This window comes from Penicillium griseofulvum (assembly GCF_001561935.1).
Source record: "Penicillium griseofulvum strain PG3 chromosome Unknown contig_86, whole genome shotgun sequence".
Lineage (NCBI taxonomy): Eukaryota > Fungi > Ascomycota > Eurotiomycetes > Eurotiales > Aspergillaceae > Penicillium > Penicillium griseofulvum.
In genome coordinates this window covers 934,686-957,127 of record NW_024467473.1, presented here as the reverse complement: position 1 = coordinate 957,127, position 22,442 = coordinate 934,686, and the positions used below count along the sequence as shown (strand labels likewise).

General features: G+C 48.5%; 9 protein-coding genes across 9 annotated transcripts; 6 read left to right on the top strand and 3 right to left on the bottom strand.

Annotated features, from left to right (window-relative positions):
• Window positions 1–1,358: 1,358 nt before the first annotated feature.
• Window positions 1,359–4,130, top strand: PGRI_037040 (uncharacterized protein; the record flags this gene model as incomplete). The annotated part of the gene is made up of 4 exons (XM_040791417.1): window positions 1,359–1,548; window positions 1,691–2,085; window positions 2,139–2,543; window positions 2,607–4,130. 4 exons carry the CDS (start codon window positions 1,359–1,361, stop codon window positions 4,128–4,130), a joined length of 2,514 nt encoding a protein of 837 aa, XP_040645494.1.
• Window positions 4,131–4,980: 850 nt separating this feature from the next.
• Window positions 4,981–6,198, top strand: PGRI_037030 (uncharacterized protein; the record flags this gene model as incomplete). The annotated part of the gene is made up of 1 exon (XM_040791416.1): window positions 4,981–6,198. One exon carries the CDS (start codon window positions 4,981–4,983, stop codon window positions 6,196–6,198), a length of 1,218 nt encoding a protein of 405 aa, XP_040645493.1.
• An 882-nt stretch (window positions 6,199–7,080) lies between these two features.
• On the top strand, window positions 7,081–7,446 carry PGRI_037020 (uncharacterized protein; the record flags this gene model as incomplete). Its single annotated transcript, XM_040791415.1, has 1 exon — window positions 7,081–7,446. One exon carries the CDS (start codon window positions 7,081–7,083, stop codon window positions 7,444–7,446), a length of 366 nt encoding a protein of 121 aa, XP_040645492.1.
• A 513-nt stretch (window positions 7,447–7,959) lies between these two features.
• On the bottom strand, window positions 7,960–9,012 carry PGRI_037010 (transcription factor SUA7; the record flags this gene model as incomplete). Its single annotated transcript, XM_040791414.1, has 1 exon — window positions 7,960–9,012. The coding sequence occupies one exon, from the start codon at window positions 9,010–9,012 to the stop codon at window positions 7,960–7,962; it is 1,053 nt and encodes a 350-aa protein (XP_040645491.1).
• A 1,166-nt stretch (window positions 9,013–10,178) lies between these two features.
• On the top strand, window positions 10,179–10,698 carry PGRI_037000 (ATP synthase subunit H; the record flags this gene model as incomplete). Its single annotated transcript, XM_040791413.1, has 3 exons — window positions 10,179–10,205; window positions 10,263–10,341; window positions 10,382–10,698. 3 exons carry the CDS (start codon window positions 10,179–10,181, stop codon window positions 10,696–10,698), a joined length of 423 nt encoding a protein of 140 aa, XP_040645490.1.
• Window positions 10,699–12,931: 2,233 nt separating this feature from the next.
• Window positions 12,932–16,304, top strand: PGRI_036990 (DUF1765 domain-containing protein; the record flags this gene model as incomplete). The annotated part of the gene is made up of 2 exons (XM_040791412.1): window positions 12,932–13,713; window positions 13,766–16,304. 2 exons carry the CDS (start codon window positions 12,932–12,934, stop codon window positions 16,302–16,304), a joined length of 3,321 nt encoding a protein of 1,106 aa, XP_040645489.1.
• A 339-nt stretch (window positions 16,305–16,643) lies between these two features.
• On the bottom strand, window positions 16,644–18,368 carry PGRI_036980 (alpha-keto acid decarboxylase family protein; the record flags this gene model as incomplete). The annotated part of the gene is made up of 1 exon (XM_040791411.1): window positions 16,644–18,368. One exon carries the CDS (start codon window positions 18,366–18,368, stop codon window positions 16,644–16,646), a length of 1,725 nt encoding a protein of 574 aa, XP_040645488.1.
• A 621-nt stretch (window positions 18,369–18,989) lies between these two features.
• PGRI_036970 (fungal specific transcription factor domain-containing protein) lies at window positions 18,990–20,705 on the top strand (the record flags this gene model as incomplete). Its single annotated transcript, XM_040791410.1, has 5 exons — window positions 18,990–19,073; window positions 19,140–19,452; window positions 19,515–19,890; window positions 19,956–20,244; window positions 20,328–20,705. 5 exons carry the CDS (start codon window positions 18,990–18,992, stop codon window positions 20,703–20,705), a joined length of 1,440 nt encoding a protein of 479 aa, XP_040645487.1.
• Window positions 20,706–20,993: 288 nt separating this feature from the next.
• PGRI_036960 (uncharacterized protein) lies at window positions 20,994–22,295 on the bottom strand (the record flags this gene model as incomplete). The annotated part of the gene is made up of 5 exons (XM_040791409.1): window positions 20,994–21,002; window positions 21,046–21,830; window positions 21,880–22,073; window positions 22,125–22,186; window positions 22,239–22,295. 5 exons carry the CDS (start codon window positions 22,293–22,295, stop codon window positions 20,994–20,996), a joined length of 1,107 nt encoding a protein of 368 aa, XP_040645486.1.
• Window positions 22,296–22,442: the final 147 nt, after the last annotated feature.

Below are 22,442 nucleotides of genomic sequence, written 5' to 3'. Positions count from 1 at the left end.
TCTCCTGGGTGGGGAGCTGTTGCCATTACCAGTGTCACTTGTGCAGCTTGCCGTTCGTTCTCTCCTACTCTGGCCCTGTTCTATATCTGTTAGCTCATTGGCAGCACTCATGGTATTTCATCTTGTCGATGTCCATATATCCCGGGAATGGCAGCGGTAACTCCATGGGTTGAGGGCCTTGGAGGAAGCTGCTGGAATTCCCAATCTGTCAGAGTTAACGTGTGCAGTTCGCTGTTCGTTCTCTGTTGTGGGAGTTCTTTTTTTTATCTGCCAGCTCCTTGACAGCGCTCCTGGTATCTCACCTCGTCGACGCCCATACATGCTGGGATGGCAGCCGTAACTTCGTGGGTGGGGGCCTCGGGGGAAGCCGTTGCAATTCCCAATATGTCAGAGTTAACGTGTGCAGCTCACTATTTATTCTCAGCTGTTGGAGTTCCTTTTATATCTGCTAGCTCATTGGCAGTACTCGGATATCCCTCGGTTTTCCTGGCCAGAGTATCTCGCCTTGTCAGCGTTCATCTCGGAATAGCAGGTGGTGAATTCATGGGCCAGGTCTCCCTGCTATTCCGAATTCATCAGATTCGCTTATTCGGTTCGTGGCGTTCTTTGTCATTATGTATTTTGCTGCTTTTTAGTTCTTCAAGATCGCAGCTATACCTCGTGGGACTTAGGCATTCCTTTTTGCATCAAAGAATGGGTTTGTTTGAGATATCTATACCTCCTTTATGGAAAGCAATATATTTTGGGCTTTTCTGCAGATGAATATCGTCTTCTACATTCTTATCGGCCATTCGAGCTGTGCTTTCTTTTCGCACTATCAAACTTGCATTGTCTACGTGTACTTATTCCTCCTACCATCTTGATCCCCGATATTCTTGCGCTATATATTATCAGGCCCTTCGCCTTAGCTGGAGCTATAATATATAGCATTGCAGACTCTACTATTATAGTAATGCTGTGTAGAGAGGAAATAGAACTCCAATAGGAATAATTTTCTAGGTGAATAGGGGCTTGTTAGCAGATCTTAGGTATAATCTACTTTCCAAAGAGTAGAAGAAATAAAAATGATAATAATAAACAATAAACAACTAAATTATCTGCCTTCCCCCTTATACCCTAATATCAGCCCATTCCGAGTGAATTACAAAGCTGCGTCATAGTCTTCGGGGTCGCATCGCGGGAGCTGGTCCAGGAACGGAACATCAAATCCACCACATCACCATCTCCCTCCAACAACCAATTTCCACGCATAGAGGGTGCGCTTCTTACTGAACATATCCCCAAAGAGGGTTCTTTGATCTCCTCCGAAATCCGAACTCTTTGATGTCCCGTCACAACTCTATTGCGAGCCCGCCACGATGGACATGACCGAACCGCGGCGCGGGGCTTCAGAGGACTCCATCGACTCCAACGACTACAGAGAACACAGCCCCGGGTCCTTCCATGAAGCTAAACAGGAACTCCCAGATGATTTACCCAAGTCACTGGACGATCGTCGCTCTGTCCCAGTCTTCCAGCCGGAGACTGAGATGTACGATGCTTGGCAAGGTGAGTGCTCTTGCATCCGCGGAACTATTTCCCCGTTTCCCCGATGCGGGAGATAAAACTACATTCCGTTCAACAGTTATATGTTGGAATAGTTACCTGGTTATGGTCAAGCATTAAGGTCTAACCGTTGGATCTATCACAGGTCAATCACAATACCTGACCGCGCCTGTCGCTGCAAAACCCTTATCCTTCAGCTTAGCGCTCGACGATCACTCCCACGACAATGAGCACGAATTGCGGGCTCACTATGGGCGCGATATTGAAGATAGTGATACCCGACTGATGGAGATGCTTGCTGCGCAAGCTGCCCATCGCGAGGTGGATTCGCTTACCGCAGACGAAGAGACAATTGCCGCCGACGAGAAATTGACCGATGACGAGAAACGCGATATACTCCAGAAGAGCTTGAACATGGCGGCCAGTAATGGCGACGTGGAGCGCGTGAGGAAACTTGTGCAAGGCCAGGCGAGGACTTATGTTGATGTCAACAAGCCCGACGAGGAGGGGACCGTGCCGCTAATCTATGCTAGTTGTTTTGTGAGTTGCTCTTATATGCACAAAATTGATGCGATGCTGACGTGTTATAACAGGGCCACCAAGAAGTTGTTGCTGCGCTCATTGAAGCCGGTGCCTTCGTCGATAGACAGGATCGTAACCAGTGGAGTGCTTTGATGTGGGCCATGACCAACAGACACAAGACAATAGCGAAAATTCTTCTTGATAATGGGGCATCACCGGATATCAAGTCTTCATCCGGGGGCCGGGCCTTTGATTTTGCCCAACCCGGAAGTGAGATTTCCGAATATTTGCATGAAAATGGTTACAGCTTTGGCTCTGGCAATATCGATGATGACTTCTATGATGCTGGATTGGCACATGGCCGTTTCGAAGAAGAGTTAGCAGAGAGCGAGATGAAGCGACGAATGATGATGGAAGAGAGCGCAATCAACCTGGAGGTTGATTTGTCCAGTCTAGGGCTTGACGAGAAATTCGAGGTCAGTTTATGTGAAAATAATAAGAGGTCGACCTTTGCTAATTTGAGTTCTTTTATTTTACAGCCGTCCGATGACGATGAGCTTGAGGAAGATCAGCAGGAATTTGTCTGGGACAAGTGTCTGAATGATCAAATGTTTGTCTTTCAGGATCATGAGCTAGAGCGCATTTTAGACATTATCATCACCAACATGACCCCCCAGCGTTCTCCTTCCCAAAAGCCAGTACCTGCAAACCTTCTCTTCCTCAGCGCCCGCTATGCGCACTACCATGCCAGCCCCGAGCTACTCACAACTCTGCTATCATCTGCGATGGAGAAGATTAATGATGTTGTAGAACGTTACCAATGGGATATGACAATGCAAGCCTTTTGGCTGTCAAATGCCACGCTTCTACTCCATTACCTGAAGAAGGATGGTGGCTTAGTGGAATCTACCGTCGAGTTCCAGCTCCATCTGGCGGAGCTGATCAACGAGATATTCGTTCTCATTATTCGTGACGCCGAGCGTCGGATGAACAAAGTTCTGGATGCGGCAATGCTGGACCATGAGACCATCCCTGGACTGGAAGATGTTGCCTTCCAAAACGAATGGAATCTGTTCCGCAAAAATAAGAGCAAAAACCCCGAGCCTGACGAAAAGCGATTCCGGCCTCCATCACCGCGGCGACGAGCACAAATCTCGCCTCGGAACATCACCTCTTTACTATCCTCGACCCTCTTTGTACTCGATCTCTACGATGTTCACTCGGTTATAACGACCCAGATCCTCTCTCAACTTCTCTACTGGCTCAGTGCCGAGATCTTTAACCGAATCATGAGCACGAAACGGTACTTGGCGCGCACGAAGGCGATGCAGATACGCATGAACGTTTCATCATTAGAGGACTGGGCGCGAACGAACAACCGTGTGCCAGAACATTACGAAAACGGATCTACAACTAGCACCGGAGAGACTACAGTTGACGCCGCTCGTCGACATTTAGCCGCGGTCATTCAACTTCTCCAATGGCTGCAATGCTTCTCATCACTGGGTGAGGACCACGAATCTCTCGTAACGACCCTGCTCCAACTCCAACAACTCACCCCCGCCCAGCTCCTTCATGCAGTAAAGTCATACCGCCCAGAAGTAGGCGAGAAAGGACTGACCAAGCAAGCAATGAAGTTCCTTCTCGGCATGCAAAATGACCCCGAACTTCTATACCGCGAGCAGCTGAAAATTCAAGAAGAGAAGGCCAAGGCAGAAGCTGGACCAGGACCTCAAGCAGCAGCAGATACCCGTCCAAAGACACCACCGAAGGAACAGCCCTCCGCAGCACCCACATCTCCTGATACTGGGCTGTCCCCAGGCTCCGCTGCTGTATCATCCCGACCTACAAGTATGGTTGCCAAGAACGACGAGCGCCCCGGTGGCGGCAATAGTGTCTTCCTCGACCCTACACTCTTCCTTCCCTTCTCCCTTCCAACCAGTACAGACATGCTGGTCAGCTACGGCGCTGGCTTTGGTGGCACGAACCGCGAGCGAGCCCGCAAGTACATTCCCACAGTCCCACCCGAGGTCCTGAGTCGATTCGACCGTGGCGACGTATAAAACAAAACAGGCATGATGACTGCTTTTTCTTCACATTTCCTCCAGCTTGGACTCTTGATGGTCACCTTCTCTGGGATATCGCTACTCTGGTGCCCACAAGTGCGGGCTCTGGGGGCGAGATAAAAGATGACAAATAAAGCGATACCCGTTGCACATTTTTCTTTTTCTGCTTAGGGGAATATGCTAGATATGCCTTCCATGTAGGCATCTGCCGATGCGCCCAGTATATATTCTAAATGAATCCCTTCCATTCATAGATAGCATTGTGTGCAGTCACTGTAGACTCTATTGATAGTCGGAATTTCTCTCGGCTTGACTACATGGTAATAGCTGCCTTGGTCACGTTGAGCAAGGGTGTGGGCTGAGTATCTTCTCAGTCTCAGTCTGTACGGGCTTATTGTACAGCACCTCAGCTAGAAACCCTGTACGTGGTTCTTGTACTCTACTTTCTGTAGCTCCTATATCAAATATTACATATAGAATAGCTGCTTATCCGGCCGACTATTCTTGTATTTATAACAGGAGACTTTGATTCCAACCTCAACGCCTTAAGGGTGGTGACTTCCTACATGACCATAAATAGTACATGAATTTGAGGGATATACTCCCTGGGGACGTCCTTCCAAATGTTTCAATTACCTCATTTGGTTATGTTTATATAGAAGATAGAAGGAAAGAACGAATGAAACAGGGATACGAAAGGAAGGAACTACCTGTAGTTTCCTATTTGGGCTTCTCTTCCTTTCCCTCTCTTCCTCTTTCCCCCCCTCTCTCCTGGTCTTTAGCCTTGAAATCTATCTGCAACTTCCTGTCCCCTGTGTTTACACAATTCAAAACATTGCCTGTCAACATGAAGTACAACCCGAAGCCCTTTAAGCACACAAACGGGAATAAGGACATCCATGACTCTGCCAAACCAAAGTCTCTCCCACAACTACTGCCTCGACCCTCCATAGAGGAATCCCCAACTACGGCCAATCCCATGATGACCTCATCCAATGATCTGGTCCCATCATCCGGGCCCAATCGCTCACGGATTCCACCGACTGTGTCAACTCCCCTGCCCCCACTACCTGCTGGATGGGAAGGCACAGAAGACATGAAAGTGTGGTTGCTGGCCAAAATTGAAGAAGACCGGCGCAAGCAGCAAGAAGAAAAGACACAGCAGGCTAACGTGGTACTGGAACAGCGGCGCATCGAGCAGTCAATGCTGTCAGATGCTCTCCGCGCTCGTGTCCCACCGAACCTAGTCCCACTGATCTTCAACGGTATCTATACCACCAACACGCAGTACTCTACACCGGCTTCCAGATCTGCTACACCACCCACGGTGCCCCAACAGCAAGATAATCAGTGCTCTGCGCCGCCTACAGGACTCCCTACTGCACCCCAACCATCTCAGCAGAGTCCTAAGCGTCCTCATGAAAAAGCTAGTCGGTCATCACAGGCGGCCACAGAACTATCAGAAACGCGTCAGTCTCGGTGGTCGGAAGCCATTGCCAACCAACATCGGGAGCGAATGATAAGTTCTGAGCGAGAGCAGTTAAGGCGCAAGCTGAAATCCCAGAACATACAATTCGCCGATAAGGAGTTGTTGGATACAGCATTCGAGCACACCTTTCCTGTTACCAGAGCTATGATCCAGGACTTGCCCCCGAGGTCTCTTGCTGATTCTCCCGATACGGACGCTGGATCGCAGGGAGTGCCCCCCAAGCCATCGCAGGAATCGGGGCAGCGGAAATTCCGATCACAACCCCAACAGCAACTACAAGTGGCGGGCAGCCCCGCCAGTATCTCGAGTGCCACATCTCATCTTCACCAGGAGCAAACGAACACTGCTAGCCCAAAGCGAAAGAACCCGAGGTCGCACAAGAAAGCCCCTCCACCTCAATGTCGTCGAAATGAGACAGTCTCCGGTCAAAAGAACCCACTTGATAAATCACAGCTTGATCACAAGCGGCAACAGCGTGATTTGTCCAGCTCCAACGAATCCCGTACTTGCGAGGGTGATTCTTCCGAGCAGCTACCGGAGCAGGAAATCCAATCAACCGCATCTGAAAAGCCTTAGGAACAATCATCTTGTCCCCATCCGATGCTGTCGATGCATCAAATCCCTTGCAAGATACGGTTGCAGACGTTGAGTTGGAGTGATGCTGCCCACTCTGCCGTTCGATTTTCTCTTCTTTGTCTTCTTTTGTCTCTTCGACTATTCTTTTGGGAATTGAGCGTTGGTCTGCTTTTCAAGCTCTTTACGTGTGCATGCGGTGGAATTGGCCCCATTGGGAAAATAAGTGATCATGAGTGCTGAAGGTGGTGTCCGAGCTGGTTGCTTGCTCTAGCCTCACCTCAATGGACTTTCTTCGAATACCAGGAGACCAAATATTTTTATTGTTACGTTGGTACTGAATTGGTCGGTCTACGTCGGTTACTCTCTTTTGTTGTTGCTGACTGCCGAATTCTGCATAAGGACTCACTGTCAGCTGTTGCGATTATTGTTATGTCACTTCAATGGACTGAAATTGAATTTTTACCACTTTCAACAATGTAGAGTAGAATGGAATGATATATAATAAGTGATGATGGCACGTAGAGCCTCTACCCTATTTGGGCTTCTGTAATCCTTTCGGGGCATCTCATATACATTCGCCCTAGTAGGAGACTGTAAGTAAAAACATCTTGAATCAAGTAAAGTCCAACATGTACTAGAATCTCCTATATCAGATCTTTTCTTAAAATAAAAATAGATATAAAGTTGTCAAAAACTCTTGGCGTTTTTCAGTCTAGGGCTATGACATCGAAGTACGTCATCGCTAAATGATACCGCCAATCCCAAGAAACCGGATTTCATAAGGAACAAGTATATATAGGAACTCAATTCCACTTGTAACAATCCATATTAAACCTCCTTCAATACACCTAAAACCCCAATTCCAAAATCCCAACAACCAAAATGACAACCTTTATGCGTCTGAAGACCTCAATCCAGGCCCGATCCCCAATTCCAGCTCTCGCTGCAGTACGCACTCAAACACCTCGCACCTCCCTATACAGAAGCTACGCAACCAAATCCTCAAATGATCCTGAGCAAACCACAACAGACCAACCAGACTCGCCTAACCGCCCAATCCCATCTAATAAAGCAAAGCCCACCCTCCACGAGGCAGAGCAGTCATCTGTTATAGACCAAGAGGGAAATCGGAAAAAGGATCTTCCGGAAGATGTGAAGAAACACAATGCAGAGATGGAGGAGCGGTATGATAAGCCTTTCAATCATGCCAAGGATGATGGCACGGTTGGAGCTGCTTTTAAGAACTAGGAAGATGTCTTATCCTGCTGTGCTGGTGAGATGTCTGCTATGATTTGCTAGGTGAGATGATGCTGGATCATCATTTTTCTTTTGGACTTCTGGGTTCAGGCGCTGTGTTGTTTTTCTGTGCACCCATTTGATGATTTATATGGGATTTGTATATTACATCCGCTTGGCTTCTTATCATTCTACATATACATCGCTACATTTACGTGAATCGATATTGTAGCATTGATTGATTTTTGCTCAATCCACTAGCTATCCATGATGATGTACAAATCAAAAGAGCCCTTAAGCTTGTCCCGAAGTCAATATCCAGCAAAGATGAAATCCTAAGCACATTGCAGAGAGGTAATATGATAACGCTTGAAAGACAATCGTGTCTCTTGAGACAACAGATGTCAATGTCGATGTTTTTTTCTTTTTTGATAGATTTTCTCAATAGACAGACAGCTTTGGCAATGTCCCGCTTTCGTGAACATCAATGTGTCCGAAAAGAAATGTCCTGTTTCAATGTACTGTTCAGCTCACAGGCAACTTGCCCATATCACCTTTGCCACCCTTGATCCATTCAGGGTCAACCAGGCGCTCGCGCTCGGCGTACAATTGCTTATAAGCACCACGAATGGTTCCATCACTGACGTGGGCAACCTGGGAAATCTCCTTCGCAGACTTGCCATGACCCATAAGGAAGGACGCCATATAGATGCAAGCTGCGACGATAGACAAGGGAGAACGTCCGGCCAAGTCGCCCATGGCGGTAACGCGGTCTGAAAGGGAGACAGAAACACTGGTGACCTGGTAAGGAAGGTCGAGAAGGTTGCAGAAACGATTGCAAAGATCGCTTGGCTTGGTCGAAGTAGTCGCGTTGTAATCGCCGGTAGAGTCGTGAGTTTCGCCATTTTCCAAAGCAGCGTTGTGACGCTCGACGTTTTGGGTGGTGAAGAATTTCTCAAGAGCTTTGTAGATGCGACCGATTTCCTTTCGCGTGACCTTGGTTACAGCGAAGATCTCAGTGAAGGTACGAGGAACCTTGCACTGACGGCATGCGATGAAGATGCACCCAGCAATAATGACCTCCTGCGACTTGCCCTTGAAGGCTTTGGCGTCGTCGACCATCTTAAACAGATACTTGGCAGTATCAGCGACAGTCTTCTGGATGTTGAAACCGTCGCACAAAGCACCGATTTCTTTGTAAGCTGCTAGCAGCGCCTTGTTTGCTTTTTCGCCCGACTGCTTGTTTTGCGCACGATACAGGTCGCGGGCACGACCAGAGCCTCCACTTGCGATGGAAGTCTCCAGCTGAGCGCCGTTGAGCAAGGGGTTCGAGGCGTCTCCGACACGGGAGGGGTCATCATTATTTTGATCATCGTTGGAGAAGGTACGCCATTCAGAGTGCAAATCGATCTCACGATCTGCGAGTACAAGGCCACAGGAACCGCACACGGTCTCGTGGGAGTCGGGGAATTCCAGGTTCGGAGGATCCTCCTTACATTCGGGGCAAACAAGATGAGCGGACAGGTTTTTCTTCCAAGGAGCCGCAACCTCGGGTTTCGCAAGAGTAGAAGTGGCCATATTTCGAGTTTTCAAGAAACTTGCGGATCGAGCGTGGCAACGTCTTGCGAGGACTTTTGGTGCTATGCGGGGTAGATGGTATTTCTGATTATAATAGCGAAGGAAAAGTGGTGAATACAGCTTGGCGGCTGTAGCGAGGAAAACGAAAGCGGGCCACTTGCGGAGAATCCCTCAGCAAGGGAAAATGGTCGAAAATTAAAAATCAAGTCGCTCAAAGGCCACTGTTGTGCGCAAGTCAGGTTAGCTCAGCCCAAGGCAAATTCATTGTCTCCCGTATAGCAACATTATCTATTTGTTGACATCCAACAATGCGATGCTAAAATGTCGAACAAAGAAGCGCTCATTACCTTTCACAGGCTAGAGCCCTCGGGATTCAAAGGAGTCACCCCCAGTCGTAGAAAACCCTTCACCAGTCTGCGCTTTCTTGGATCGAAAGTAGAACAGAGAGCTCGCCTCAGCTTGTCCAGCCGTGTTGAACCAGTCAAGGTCTCCGCAAGAAGTCTCTCACGAAAAATGGGGACAGGCTGAGGAGGAGAGAACGAAGAAGCCAAGGACCGGGGGAGAGTGAAGGATGGGATGAGGTGAGGCTTCAATAATGGGTGGCCGAGAAAGGCGCAGTCCAGATTAGGCTTAGTAACAATGTCACGTGATGAATCTGCTTTTTGATTGGTCGAGGAAGTATAGGAAGCTTTTCGAGATTTTATCACAAACAAAGAGTCTTTGTTCTCATTTACCTGCATTTAGATCAAAACAAGAGAGGGCAACAAAGATATACATTCGACTTTCGCAGATAAGAAAACAATAATAAAGTTCATTGATTCAGATATTCACCCACGGAGCGTCTCGGGAAGTTGTGTAGATAGTTGATTCAGAGATTTGTTTCCTCTACACTCGTTGGGAACACATTAGCCATATCTGAACATAACTTAATCCACAATCCCTTCTGATCAATAAATTGAACCATCCTCTATCATGTTGTTTCTATACTAAAATGTAGGTGGTGTTGAAGCCCTGGAAAGATCCGGGAACAACATGGTCCGGCTGAGTCATCCGCCAAGAAACCTTTCCGAACAGAAGTCGTTTGAACCTCCAACTTCACGGAAAGACGGATCAGATCTATTCTGTTGAGAACCACCCCTCATTCCTCATCTACAACCTCAATCAAGATGATGTCTCAGTCTCTCCGGGCCTCGGTGAGTATTGGTTGATTTACAGCTGTCTATTTTAACCCTCAGCTAACGCGAAAGCAGCGCACCCTCTTCTCCCGTGCCTCTCGGGCACAGGTCTCGGTCGCTCGCCGCACTTTCCTGACCTCCGCCGTCCGCCAGGGTACGTATTTTACCCGGGGGCTATCGTTCATATGACACAGATGTCCCCGCTATATTCGTCGGTCGCATCACCGCTAACTTGCAACCCGCCGCAGCCGACCCCGTCCAGGACCTGTACCTCCGCGAGCTCAAGGCCTACAAGCCCACCCCCCTCAAGGCCGGTGATGCCGAAGAGCACGTCCAGAAGTTCACTGCCCCCAAGCCCCCCCAGTCTCCCGAGGAGGCCAACCTTGCCAGCGAATTGTCAGCCTACGAGAGCCAGGAGGTTGAGGTCGAGGGCCAGGCCGCCGCTGGCGAGGCCGCCCCCGTCGAGGAGAGCTGGTTCGAGGAGGAGGAAGAGGCTCCCGCTGCCCACTAAATTCACCTTTCTTTTTCATTTAGCAAGGTCTGGGGAGATATGGGGGGAAGGCTTTAAATGCCTGTCATGCAACTAATGTGGCCGCCTCTCGAGGTCCTGAAGCTTGTAAATTAGACCACATTTTCGAACGCTGAGACATCTTTTTTCCATGGTTCTCACCTTTTCTGTGTTTGCCCAGGGCAGGACTCATGAGTAAAGGGTTTAGCCGGGTAGGGCTACGTGATGTGGCTGATACCAAAGACTACCTTTGGTGAGTGCAACAAACGCACTCCATACTAGGGCCATTTGTGATGTATTCAGCTTTTCAGTTGAACGTAAAGAGCGGGAGTTGTACTCAAATGTAAAGATTTCCAGAATAAATTGTATACAAGATAGAATATTATTATGTAGATGGTTGACCTGCATAATTTGACCACGTGATGGATTATACAGCACAGGCAGCACAGGAAATTGTAGTGTTTTCGAGGTCAACATGGCAAGAGCTGTGCGTAATCAATGCCACGTTGAGGCCACGGCATTACCTGTTAATAATTGTAGAGAATTGCTTGTGCATCGGCAAGATGAACCAAAGATAACTTGGAACACGAGATCTGTTGGCAAAATGTGCTCCGCATGGCCTTGGGGCTCAAGTAGGCTTATTGTTATGCTTATGCGATAAGTCACCCGGTAAGGAGTACTCCGTACCTGGCCAGACCTCGTATATACGCATGTCCATATCCGGGAATTATTAGTACGAATTATTGGGATCCACTGGAATTAGATCAACATGTAACGGACAGACCAGAAGTTCATGAAAGTATTGCAATTGATTGTGATGTATCATATATCTCTGAATTGAACTGTCAGATGCAATGGGTTTGTAAAGAATTTGATATCAACATATCCCTGGATTAACCCGGCAAAGCTAAAGGTAAAGTTTAATAAAATAAAATCCAGTCGAATCAGACCATTTGACCTTTGCATACTCCCAAGTCAACTTTGCATTCGCAGCAGGGGGGGCGCAATGAAAACATTGATCGCCAAGGGCTTGTGCAATGTGATGGTGTGTCAATAGGGCAGTGGGAAGTCTTTGATACGTCCAGAGGGGAAAAAAACCCCCTAAAGTATGGTACCTGGGAATCCCCTGTACATATAACGCCATATATATGAGGCTATATCGGTAAGGCGGCTTAAGCGCCCCGGGCCTATCCTATCACAGATAGTGGAAAATCCATTTGTAAACTGATTTGACTGGTCATGGAAGGCAATCTTGTTTCTTATAGTCCGCATAAATGGAGAAAACAATTAAGGAATGCGAAGTTTCATAAGAAAAATAACCATCACCGACATTCTAGCATTCCGTAGCCAAGAATGAGATACGAGATCGTACCAAGTACTCCGTACTCCGTACTGCTGTCATAGCCCACTCGGTGAATTCTGCCCTTTTTTTTATGTTCCGGAGAGGATGCGATTGGTCATGGAAAGACCTTGCAATTGGGACTGAAGAGCCCAATGTCGTTTACGAATCAGACTTGCTGGCAGTGCATGCAGAGAGGCCCCAGGACTCGAGCTGAGTATTACGCGAGGATGATGACTACAGCCAAGAGAGAGATACTTAGGTAGAAGTGGAGTAAAAAAAGGAAATAGGTACTCCGTAGTCTTAGGATGTCTCAGCTAGAAACGTGTGGTTTTTAATATAAAATGAGCATATATATTGCTCGTATAATAGAGATGGAATAGGGTGATAATAGGGTGATAATAGAATGATAATAGAATGATAATAGAATGAAATAGGGTCAAAATAGATGAGAATTAAGATGATTATAAGATAATAGGCTGAAATGTCTCGAGTTAATTAAAATAAAATAAAAATAGAGATGTACAATGTATAACTTCTAGGAAATTCATCCCCCTTGGAAACTTCAATTTCTTTTTTTTTTTTCCTTCTCCCTCACTTCTCTTGATATTACCTTCCCCACCCTTTTCTTGAAGGCCTTTGGGGGAGATTCCCCCCGTCGATCACTTGCTGAATCAGACTTTCCAAGCTGCATAACCTCCATTATTACATTATTTTCCTGCTTCTCTCAGAATTTCCAACCTCGTTTGCTCTTCCCCAGATGCAGCGTGCCTGATTACATCCGGAACCTCCTGGTGCACAGAGGAGCTGGTCTCTTCTACGCTCAGAATCTAATTCAAGGGGAAATGAACCGATAACTCCCCTTGATATCCAATTTGCTCTTTAATTTTCTAGACAATGTCTTCGCCCTCCCGTGAGAGCTATAACGATGACCCCGAGCTCTCCCGTGCCGCCAGCTACACCGATCTTCCCAGTCAAACCACCACAGAACCAAGCTTAAGACGTACATTTTCGGATTACGCTGTTCCGACCTTGGCAGAATCACCAACAAAGGAAACCGTGGATGCTGGGAAGGACATTCTCCGCCGAACCTCACTTCGCTCCAAGGATAAGCCAAAGCAAGCCTCCGTTTCACGTTTCACACTATCGTCATCAGAGGATTTGAAGGATACAGATTCAAATGTGCCCCAAACCCGGGCACCGGAGCCCGCCGCAAGGCCGTCCAAGACCCGATCAATGTCTGGAAGAATAGTTAGCCTGGCGAGGAAACCATGGGGCTCTTCCTCCCGATCTCCGTCCCCATCCGCGAAGAGATCTAAGCAGCGAGATTCTGAATCCCCAACTCGATTCAGTCGAAAAACAGAAGAAGATCAGACTCAACCATCCCGCAGGCGAACCATTCTCTACAAACGCCCGCGCCGGCCAATGCTGGCAGTTGTGGCCAAGGGCCCCGAAGACAGCCCAAGCTCTCCAAGCAGTCCATCTGGCAATTCGCTACGCCACCGGCCTTCATTCGAAAAGTTCACAGCGTCACTCTCCGTTACGACCCCGGTCTTACCACCCATGCCAAAGGGAGCCGCAGAAACTGCTGCGGCATATGCAAATTCCGGTGTTGATCATGCACGCAAAAAGGATGAGCTTTGGGGTATCTTTCGCGGCCTAGAGGCGGATTTCCAAAAGTACGTGCGATCACTTTAGCCATTCACATTACCATTGTTGACCAGGGAACAGGTTTCAAGCTAAATCCAGCTCATTGAAAGCCAACGTCATCCGTACCTCGCTCCTCCCCTTTCTCAGTCGTCATCACCTCCACGCATCGTGCAAGAACCTCAGACCAGAAGACCTAGATCGCAGAGTCAATATTCTCAATAAATGGTGGATTGGAATGTTGGAAATGCTCAATGGCAAGCATAACCAGTCGATCTCGGGAACTGATAGACCAGTGTTTCTGGAAGCTATCGTGGGAATAATGGCTCGCCCGGAATGGCGCATCCCTTTTCCTATGGCTCAGAATGGCAGTGGCCCTGCGGATTCGTTGAAGTACGCGTCAACTTCGGTGTCGGAAACATCGGATGGGTCAGGCTCTTCTGGTTCGGATTTCCTGGTTGAATCGATTCATCACAACATTCGAAACATCTTTATCCAAAACCTGCTCTCTCAAATGACATTTGTGGTCGAACGAATGTCTATGAGGCATGCACCAGCCAGCCTGGTCGCCTTTTGCGGCAAGGTTTGCGCGTATGCCTTTTTCTTCTGTCCCGGAGTGCCTGAGATCCTGGTTCGCCTGTGGTCCACGCCTCCCAATATGTTCCGACGCATCTTGTCAGAATCGGCCGGGTCACGCATTAGGAACATGCGTGCATACACGCAAGAACTTGCTCTGTGCTTTCCACCAGCTCTTCGTCCCCTAGCGTTCCACTCACAAGCAAATCTCTTGCGGTATCTACGCCAGAAACCTGAGCTACCATTGAACACCACTCCTATTAATTGGAATCGACCGTGGATCGCACGATGGGCTGGACGTGACACGGATCTTTTCTTTGTTTTCGTCAAATACATTCACATTCTGTATGCCGAGTATTTGCCTCCAGAGACTGAAAAGGCGAAACGGATATTGGCACCTGGGTTGTTGATGGTTCATGCGCAACTCCTGCTAGTTCTGGAGGACACGATTTACAAGCAATCGTCACAACAGGGGTCCGACAATCCTCATACAGCTGCTGCAATCACCTTCGATGATTTCATCGAGTCACCGGATGCTTCTGCCTCTGCTCTCCGAAGTGGCAGCAACACTCATCGGTCAATGGCAGAGAATCGCTTGATCATTCTTCTCCGAGACCTCCTGTCTGAATCGTCCGCAGAACCCAATCGTGCTCGATTACTGTTTGCCGAATCATTTTGTGGGATAATCAAAGCTGCGGCGCAGAAAACGTCTCTCTTTGATCACAACGCATGCTTTCTGTTGTGCGACTTCCTCGAAGAGGTCATTCCGATTATCACACGCTACGCCCAGTCGATCGAAACAGAATTGTTTGATTGGGGCTTTTGGCTCGACGTTTGTCGCCAGATGATGCAGAGCCATAATTCACTCACTGAAGTGCGTGTGTTTTCCTTTCTCTTCTGCATCTGGGGTACCTGGACTGCTACGGAAGAAAGAAAAGCATCTATATGTTTGGATTTCTTGTTGCATGAGCCGGTATTCTACCACTACTTCAACCACTGGAGTCCAATGGTCCGAGCATATTACCATCGTTTGTTGTGTTGGAGGGTCGGGCGGTTCAATACTGAACCCTCATCACTTGACTCCAACGTCTATGAAATTCTTTCCGATCGACTCCTACGAGTCTGGGAATATTACATCGGGTTCCAATCTAAGGCCGAGGAGAATATGACAGCTCCTTTGTCTTCTGCTCCTTGTACGCCGGCTCCAGGACGAAGGATCATCATTATCCGATGCGAAAACCAACTATCTCCTGTCAATCTTTTCGTCAGCTTCGACCGAGTCGTTCCACCGGTTCCTTCGGACCAACTCATGCCACACCGTCGAACCGGATCTTCCGACTCCAATGGCTCAGATGGTCAACCATCTAAAAGACGATGGGGATTACTTAAGGCTATGTTTGGCAGCTCGTCCAACACACGCTCTGGCGACGGCGTCAGCAGTAGCAGTTCTGATGACTCCGAGAATGGCGTATCGGATCCAACAGTGACTGGTGATAGCAAATGTTTAGATGAGCACGAGCAACCTCCGGCCACCAGTATGTCCGATATTACACGCCCCAAAGCTCAAGCTCCACACCAGCCATTCTTTTTCAAATTCTCCTTAGAATGGATGGATCGCCCGCAATGGCCCACCAAAAACAAACGTCTTTTTACGCCTTGTCTCCCTGTCGCATCCCAATTGCACGTCGAGCATAGGCGTTCACCCGACAAGTCGGATTATGATACAGCGTCAGAGAATCCGGGCCATTCCGACTTGGAGAACGAAGAAGAACCGGAAAACCTCACCAACCAAGATACCCCCACACAACCTACCTCAGATACTTGGCCGCGAACACCTACAACCAAGAACTCCCCCTTGCCCGAACTCCCTGCCCGGCCTTCCTACGACCATCTTGTGCCTAGCAAATATGCAGGGCGGGCCCTCGCGGAGTGGGCGCACATTGTCTCGGAATGCGATAGCTTTTTCGCCCGTCGTCGTGACGAGGGAGTCCCCACCGATCGTATGGTGGAAACCCCAACCCTAGGGGTTGAAAGCTTCCGCAAATAAACACCGCATGAGAGCAACCTCTCTCAGCAACACAGATCAATAATAGACTCCTCGTAACATGCCGAAACAGATGTCTGTTTAGAAATGTTTCGGGTGACCCTTTTTTTCTTTTTCCTTTTTTACTTTCTGTGTGCATGGCGGATCTGGAGCATAGGGAATCGGCGTTCACTTAGCCTGATTTTGTTCTTCCAAGGATATCTCATTTCGTGTACTAGGAACGAGACAAGCAATAATCATAGTAAGACATCCTTCTATTTGACCAAAACTGCTAGGGAATCGTAGTCGAAACATATATACAAATAACTTTCTCTATGTAACGAGGGATCTATATCTCTCATTTTAGATCTGCTTCTGCTGCTCTGCCTGCTTCTCCTCGTCAAGCTGCTTGTTTAGCAAATACAGCAACGCCCCCTGTACATCCTCCCTGCCCATAAACACCTCAACAAGCCTCACCCCAGTCCCATTCTGAATCCGCTCATTGGCCAACACATCCTTCAACTCGCCACAAGTCCTTGCTGTAAAAGTATTCTTCGCCGCATGTTCTTCATCAGCCCCGAAATAGTTCAGCGCCTGCGCATGTCTCCAGAAAGGCACATCGTTGTATACCTGCTTGCGTCCGTGGATCACCCGCTCAATGGTATACCCGTCATTATTGATGATGAAAATGACAATATTTAGCTTCTCGCGGATCATGACGCTGATCTCCTGCGCCGTCATCTGCAGACTCCCGTCGCCGATGAACAACACCGTTTGACTCTTGCTTTCTGTGTCTTTGTTGCATTCGCGCTGTGCTAGCGCTGTGCCTAGTGTTGCCGGCAGCATAAATCCAATCGAGAGCCAGGTCACCGCGCCGAAGATACGGGATTTCGCAGGCAGTTTGAAGTTCCGGCCACCGTGTGCGGCGGTTCCGGTCTCGGTGAGGATTATGTCGCCCTCGCGGAAGAGCGGGTTTACTAGACGGTAGAAGTTGTTTTGTGCAAGTGGGTCTGTGTCCTGGATGCCGGCCAGGGTTATCTCTTGTTTTGGGGGTCCGGTAGCTTTGACTAGACGTGTGGAGTCGAGGTTCTGGAGTAGGTTTGATAGGATGTTGTGGGCGGATTGGTCACGGTAAGTATCATTCTCGATTTGAACGGTGGTGCCGGAGAATGTGATTGCCACTGCGGGCTTGGGGATTGTGGTGTAGAAATAGGTGTTGGTATCGCTGTTGTGTGGCCCGAATGTCAGGACCAGGTCTGCTTCTTGGAAGTACTCCTGTGCTGGCTTGTCGCCAAACGCTGCCGCGTACAATCCGTACACGTTGGGCAGCTGCTCGTTGACTAGGCCCTTGCCGTACACGGTTGTCCATGTAGGCCAGTTGGTTGCTTTGATTAGAGCATCGAGTTGATCGACGATACCGAGACCTGTGCTTTCTCCGTCCACGAAGATGAATGGACGCTTGGCGCTGTACACTCTCTCCAAGATGCGGGCCAGCACCTGCGGCTCTTGGGCAGAGGTTGGTGGTTTGGGGATGAAGATCTTTGTTTCCAGGTTTGCAGCTGACACCAGCACGTCGGGCATATCATCGGGGAACTCGAGGTAGACTGGACGGCTGTGGACCAACGCCTGGCGCAGGACATAGTCGATTCTTTCTGGTGCTGTGGCAGCATCTTCAAGCCTAACCTGGGCTGCAGTAACATGCTTTGACATGTTTGCAAAGCGACGGTAGTCGCCATCTGAGAAAGTATGGTGCATGAATGTGCGTGCGGCCTGGAGCGGGCGTGGTGGGGTCCCGACGATGTGTAGCACGGGGGTGTTCTCGGCATAGGCGCCTGCAATACCGTTGATAGCAGACAGCTCGCCAACGCCATAGGTAGTGATCAATGCAGATAAGCCTTTAATGCGACCGTATCCATCTGCCGCATAGGCGGCATTGAGTTCATTGCAGTTGCCCACCCAGTGGAGGCCGGCGGGAGTAACGAAGTCCAATAGGCGCAGGTTGTAGTCCCCAGGGACGCCGAACATGGAATCGACGCCCAGCTGGCGCAACCGAGTGAATAGGTAGTCTGCGAGCTTAATATCAGTCATTTTGAATGTGATGTTTGAGTTGGAGAAGAAGGAATACAAGTATTTATAGATGGCTCCCCGCATCTTATCGCCGATACGCCGACACGCCGACTCTCCGATCTCGCCGCGGTTAACCGACTTCACTCATTTATTTGATCTCCACTGGCGGGCGAAACTCCGCCAGATCAGCCATGTCGCGTTTGGCTGCCTGTGAAGCCTGTAGAAAGGCTAAACTGGCATGCGACCATCAACTACCCGTTTGTACGCGTTGTAGTGCTAGCAAGGGCATTTGCATCTACAGGACTACACCATTTAAGCGGAAAAGAGTTGAAAAGCAAAGGTCAGTTTCATACTTGCCTCAACTATATTTGAGCTGGATACTTATAGATTTGTAGCCTTGGTTCACCAGATGAGTCGCCGTCATTTAATCCAAGACGTAATCCATACCCAAACCCTGGGTATTTAGGATCGTCTAGCCATGCTGCTATATTCAAACACATCACTCCGGACGGAGACCATGGCCACGGTAGCCATCAAGCAGTACCAGAGGATCTGCATTCCGACTTGTTTGGTGACAACCATCTTGTCCTACAAGGTGCAGATATCCTCAAGCATCTCCTGACAACCTACAAGTTGTCTGCCATGAAAGACCTCATCATGTTCTGGCTAGCTAAAGGAGCAAACCTGGCCCTGGCAGAGCCCTTCGTTAACCAATGTGCCCAGAGTGTGAGCCAATTGTTCACATATCACGACGAAAACTGGCATTTAGTCTATGCAAGACGACTTTTGCAGAACTCGGCCCAGCCGCTGAACTTCAATGTTACCTCTGACCTGGCTGGTTTCTCGGCTCAATTTCTAGATCACAATTCTCGTTGGGAAACGTTAGGGATATTTTTTGCTGCTGTCAGTCGAGCAACAATTGATATTGCGTTCTTCCCCGATCTATATACCACCGCGCAAGAGCAGTACACACTCCGAAGACTATGTACTAAACTTTGTGACTTCGCATTAGAGATATCTCTCTCTCTAGATTGTCTGAATGATCTGCAACTGATCATGCAATACGAGAACTTTATCGTCCATTCCTACGTGGATGGAGATCAGAGTGAGTTTCTAGTCATTTATCCGCAGTTACTACTTGCTTGAGTCATATATTAACTCTCGAAGGCTACCATTCCTGGCGCAAACTAGGCGACGCAATATCATCCACATTTGCCCTAGGCTATCACGAGAACATCGACATAAAACCAGGACTTCCGCCGTTCCTCAAAGAACTGCGAAAAACAGCGTTCGCGCGCATATACTCAGCAGACAAGAACATAGCAATCTTCCTCGGCCGCCCGCCACGGATGAACAAACGCTTCTGCCACTTCCAGATCCCATCCTGCCCGAACGCAGAAGAAGGCTCAGCAGACTGGACCCCAGACTCAGAGCCCGGGTACAGGGCTGATACGCGGTGGTCTGCGCTGTGCGCATCGCTGAAGGAAGAGATCTGGGAGCTTCTTCAGGACAAGCATGACCCGTCATGTGCGCAACGAGCAAGGTATGCACGGCAACACCCCTATCAATTATCCCAGAGGAGCCATAACTAACTAAAAAATGATACAGCATAATACAATGCCAAGCAGAGACACAGTGGCAAAACCTGCCAGCCCACTTCCGACTCGAGAGCAGTCTGAAGAATTGTACACAAGGACCATTCGAACGAGACTTCGTCGCCGGTGTACGGCTGCACCACCTACATGTACTGTTCTTGCTCCGTCTTCTACTTCTTAAATCACCGACTGAGCCCGATCTACCGATCATCGAGACAGCGGGTCAGATGCTCACGCTCGTGGTTGAGATTATCCTACTACGGGATCAGCTCACTAATTCCGGAACGGGTCTTATTTGGAAGGTATGCATGAAATTGACTTGTTCACATAGCATACTATGTAAAACCCAAACTTCAAGCAGTTCACTAATATAAATACTGACTAGGTCGCATACTACGGTCTCCCAGCTGCGGGGATAATGCTTCTAGCAATGCTGAAGCAGCACATGCCGCGAGCGCACCGGACACGGACGTTACAAGATCTCAGTGTGTTTGTAGCGGAGGTGCAGATCGGGACGATTGTTAAAGCCGGCGATCCTAATTTCGCATTGCTTTCCAAGGCTACGCGGACTATACAGCGTTTCCTGGACTCGACTCATTCGGACCCGGCGCAGCATTTGCCTGAAATGGCTGGGGTTGAGGGGAATGATGAGTGGGCGGCGCTGTTGAGTCAGGATCTGTGGGATTTTGAGGCCGGATTTTGGCAGAGTTTGGCGGATCACCCGTCTTTGTTAGCCATTGAGCCTTCTTTGCCTCCTGTTTAGTTGAAATTATGATGGTTTATGATTCCCATGCGTGAGTACCATATTGAAGCAGGCTGTTCATTGATGTCATATACCCGTACAATTTGGGATCAAAACAATAATTCGGAATGGACTAGATGTCTTCACCTATACCTGTCTTGAATCTCCGAAATGAAAAGCCACTGGAAAAAACACTGGACCTCCTCCTATTTGGACCTGTCATCGGTTCCGTGAGATCAGCTTTGTCTTTCTCCGTCATGCTGCCCTTGACCGGTGGACGCTTTGATTTCTTATACCACCACCAACCAATCATGACCCCTATTGTAAGCGGTAGTGTAATTGCGAACCAAATTAGCCATACCGTGTCTTTAATAGCACCGCCGAAAACTCCTGCACCAACCACCGTGCCTGCAAAGGTGCCAGGCAGGAAGACCATTGTCAGGGCAGCGATTGCATTCATAGATGTAGAGTCTTGCTTCATGCTATGAGCGATCTGCATATTGTTGCTAGCGTCTTGCTGGGTTACGAGATTGTAAACCAGGGACATGGTGCTGTCTTTGCGCTGTTTGTAGTTTAGGAACCAGATTTTCTGTTTCTCCACGGAGGAGATAATATAGGATATCGAATCATCAGCTCGTTGGCTTATAAATGGGCTGGATTGAGGGAGTGACGAGGTGAGACGCAAATGGGCATTTCGAATAGCTTGAGCCGTGATGATTGCTACATCGGCATTGGCGATATGTGAATCTGCATTTGAGGATATGATTTGGAGCTGCTTTGTTAAGTCTCCGAGTTTAGTGCGGTCGCTAGTTTCCAGGCCTGCGAGGTGGTCTTCGACTTTGTTTATGTGTTTCCACATAAACCGCTGGAAACACTTGACGTGGAATTTAGAAGCTTGGAAGGAAAGTGTCGAGAGGATGGTGTGGATGTCAAATGGACCATCCATAAAGACGGCTGGTTTGTTAACTGGGGATGTGACTTTGAGTGCAATTTTCAGTATAGATTTGAGCGTGGCGATGGAGGTGTCGAACTCTTTATGCGAGATGATGTATGTTGTCAAGTCCCGAGTAATGTCATGGCGTACGTAAACAGACACTGGAGCTCCCTGGGCTTGGAGGTTCCAGCGAGGATGTTGGCAAAAGAGATCTGTTGTGATCTTAGCATTTGTATTGATGTCGGATACTTCTGCTCTTACCGCAAGCTTGCAAGCTCCCTTTATCATCTGCTTCCCAATGGGTTTGAGGTGCCCAGTAATCTGGCCGACCGATCATGTTTAATGCAAACAAAGGATTGACTTGTAGTCTTTCAAGGAGCTGGTTGGCATTTCTTTGTGTCATTAGAATGCGTGAGCCATATGAAGTACCCTCGGTAGGCACCAAGGGTGCAAAGCTTTACAAGTTAGTATGAGGTTCAGAACGGGGGAACGGGGGAAGCACTCACAAAACAAGCATATGACGTCCGGAGAATGGTTTAGCAGCTGGGGACGGGTTCACAGCATATGACTTTTATATGTTTAGCCATTCAGGTTCCAAGCTGAAGCTGTATAAAACTCACCTGTAAGAGTTGGTCCATGCTGGCCTCGTCAAGTGTTCGCCATTCTAGATATATCATATTAGCCCCCAAAATAGAAACTTTATGATCTAGGAACCTACCTCCTCCCTGCGAATCAACTTTGAGACATTCCACACGAGTTGTACGCGAAAAATTCTCCTCCCGTTCCAAATGGTGGTGGTATTGCACAGCGTCAAAAACTTGCTG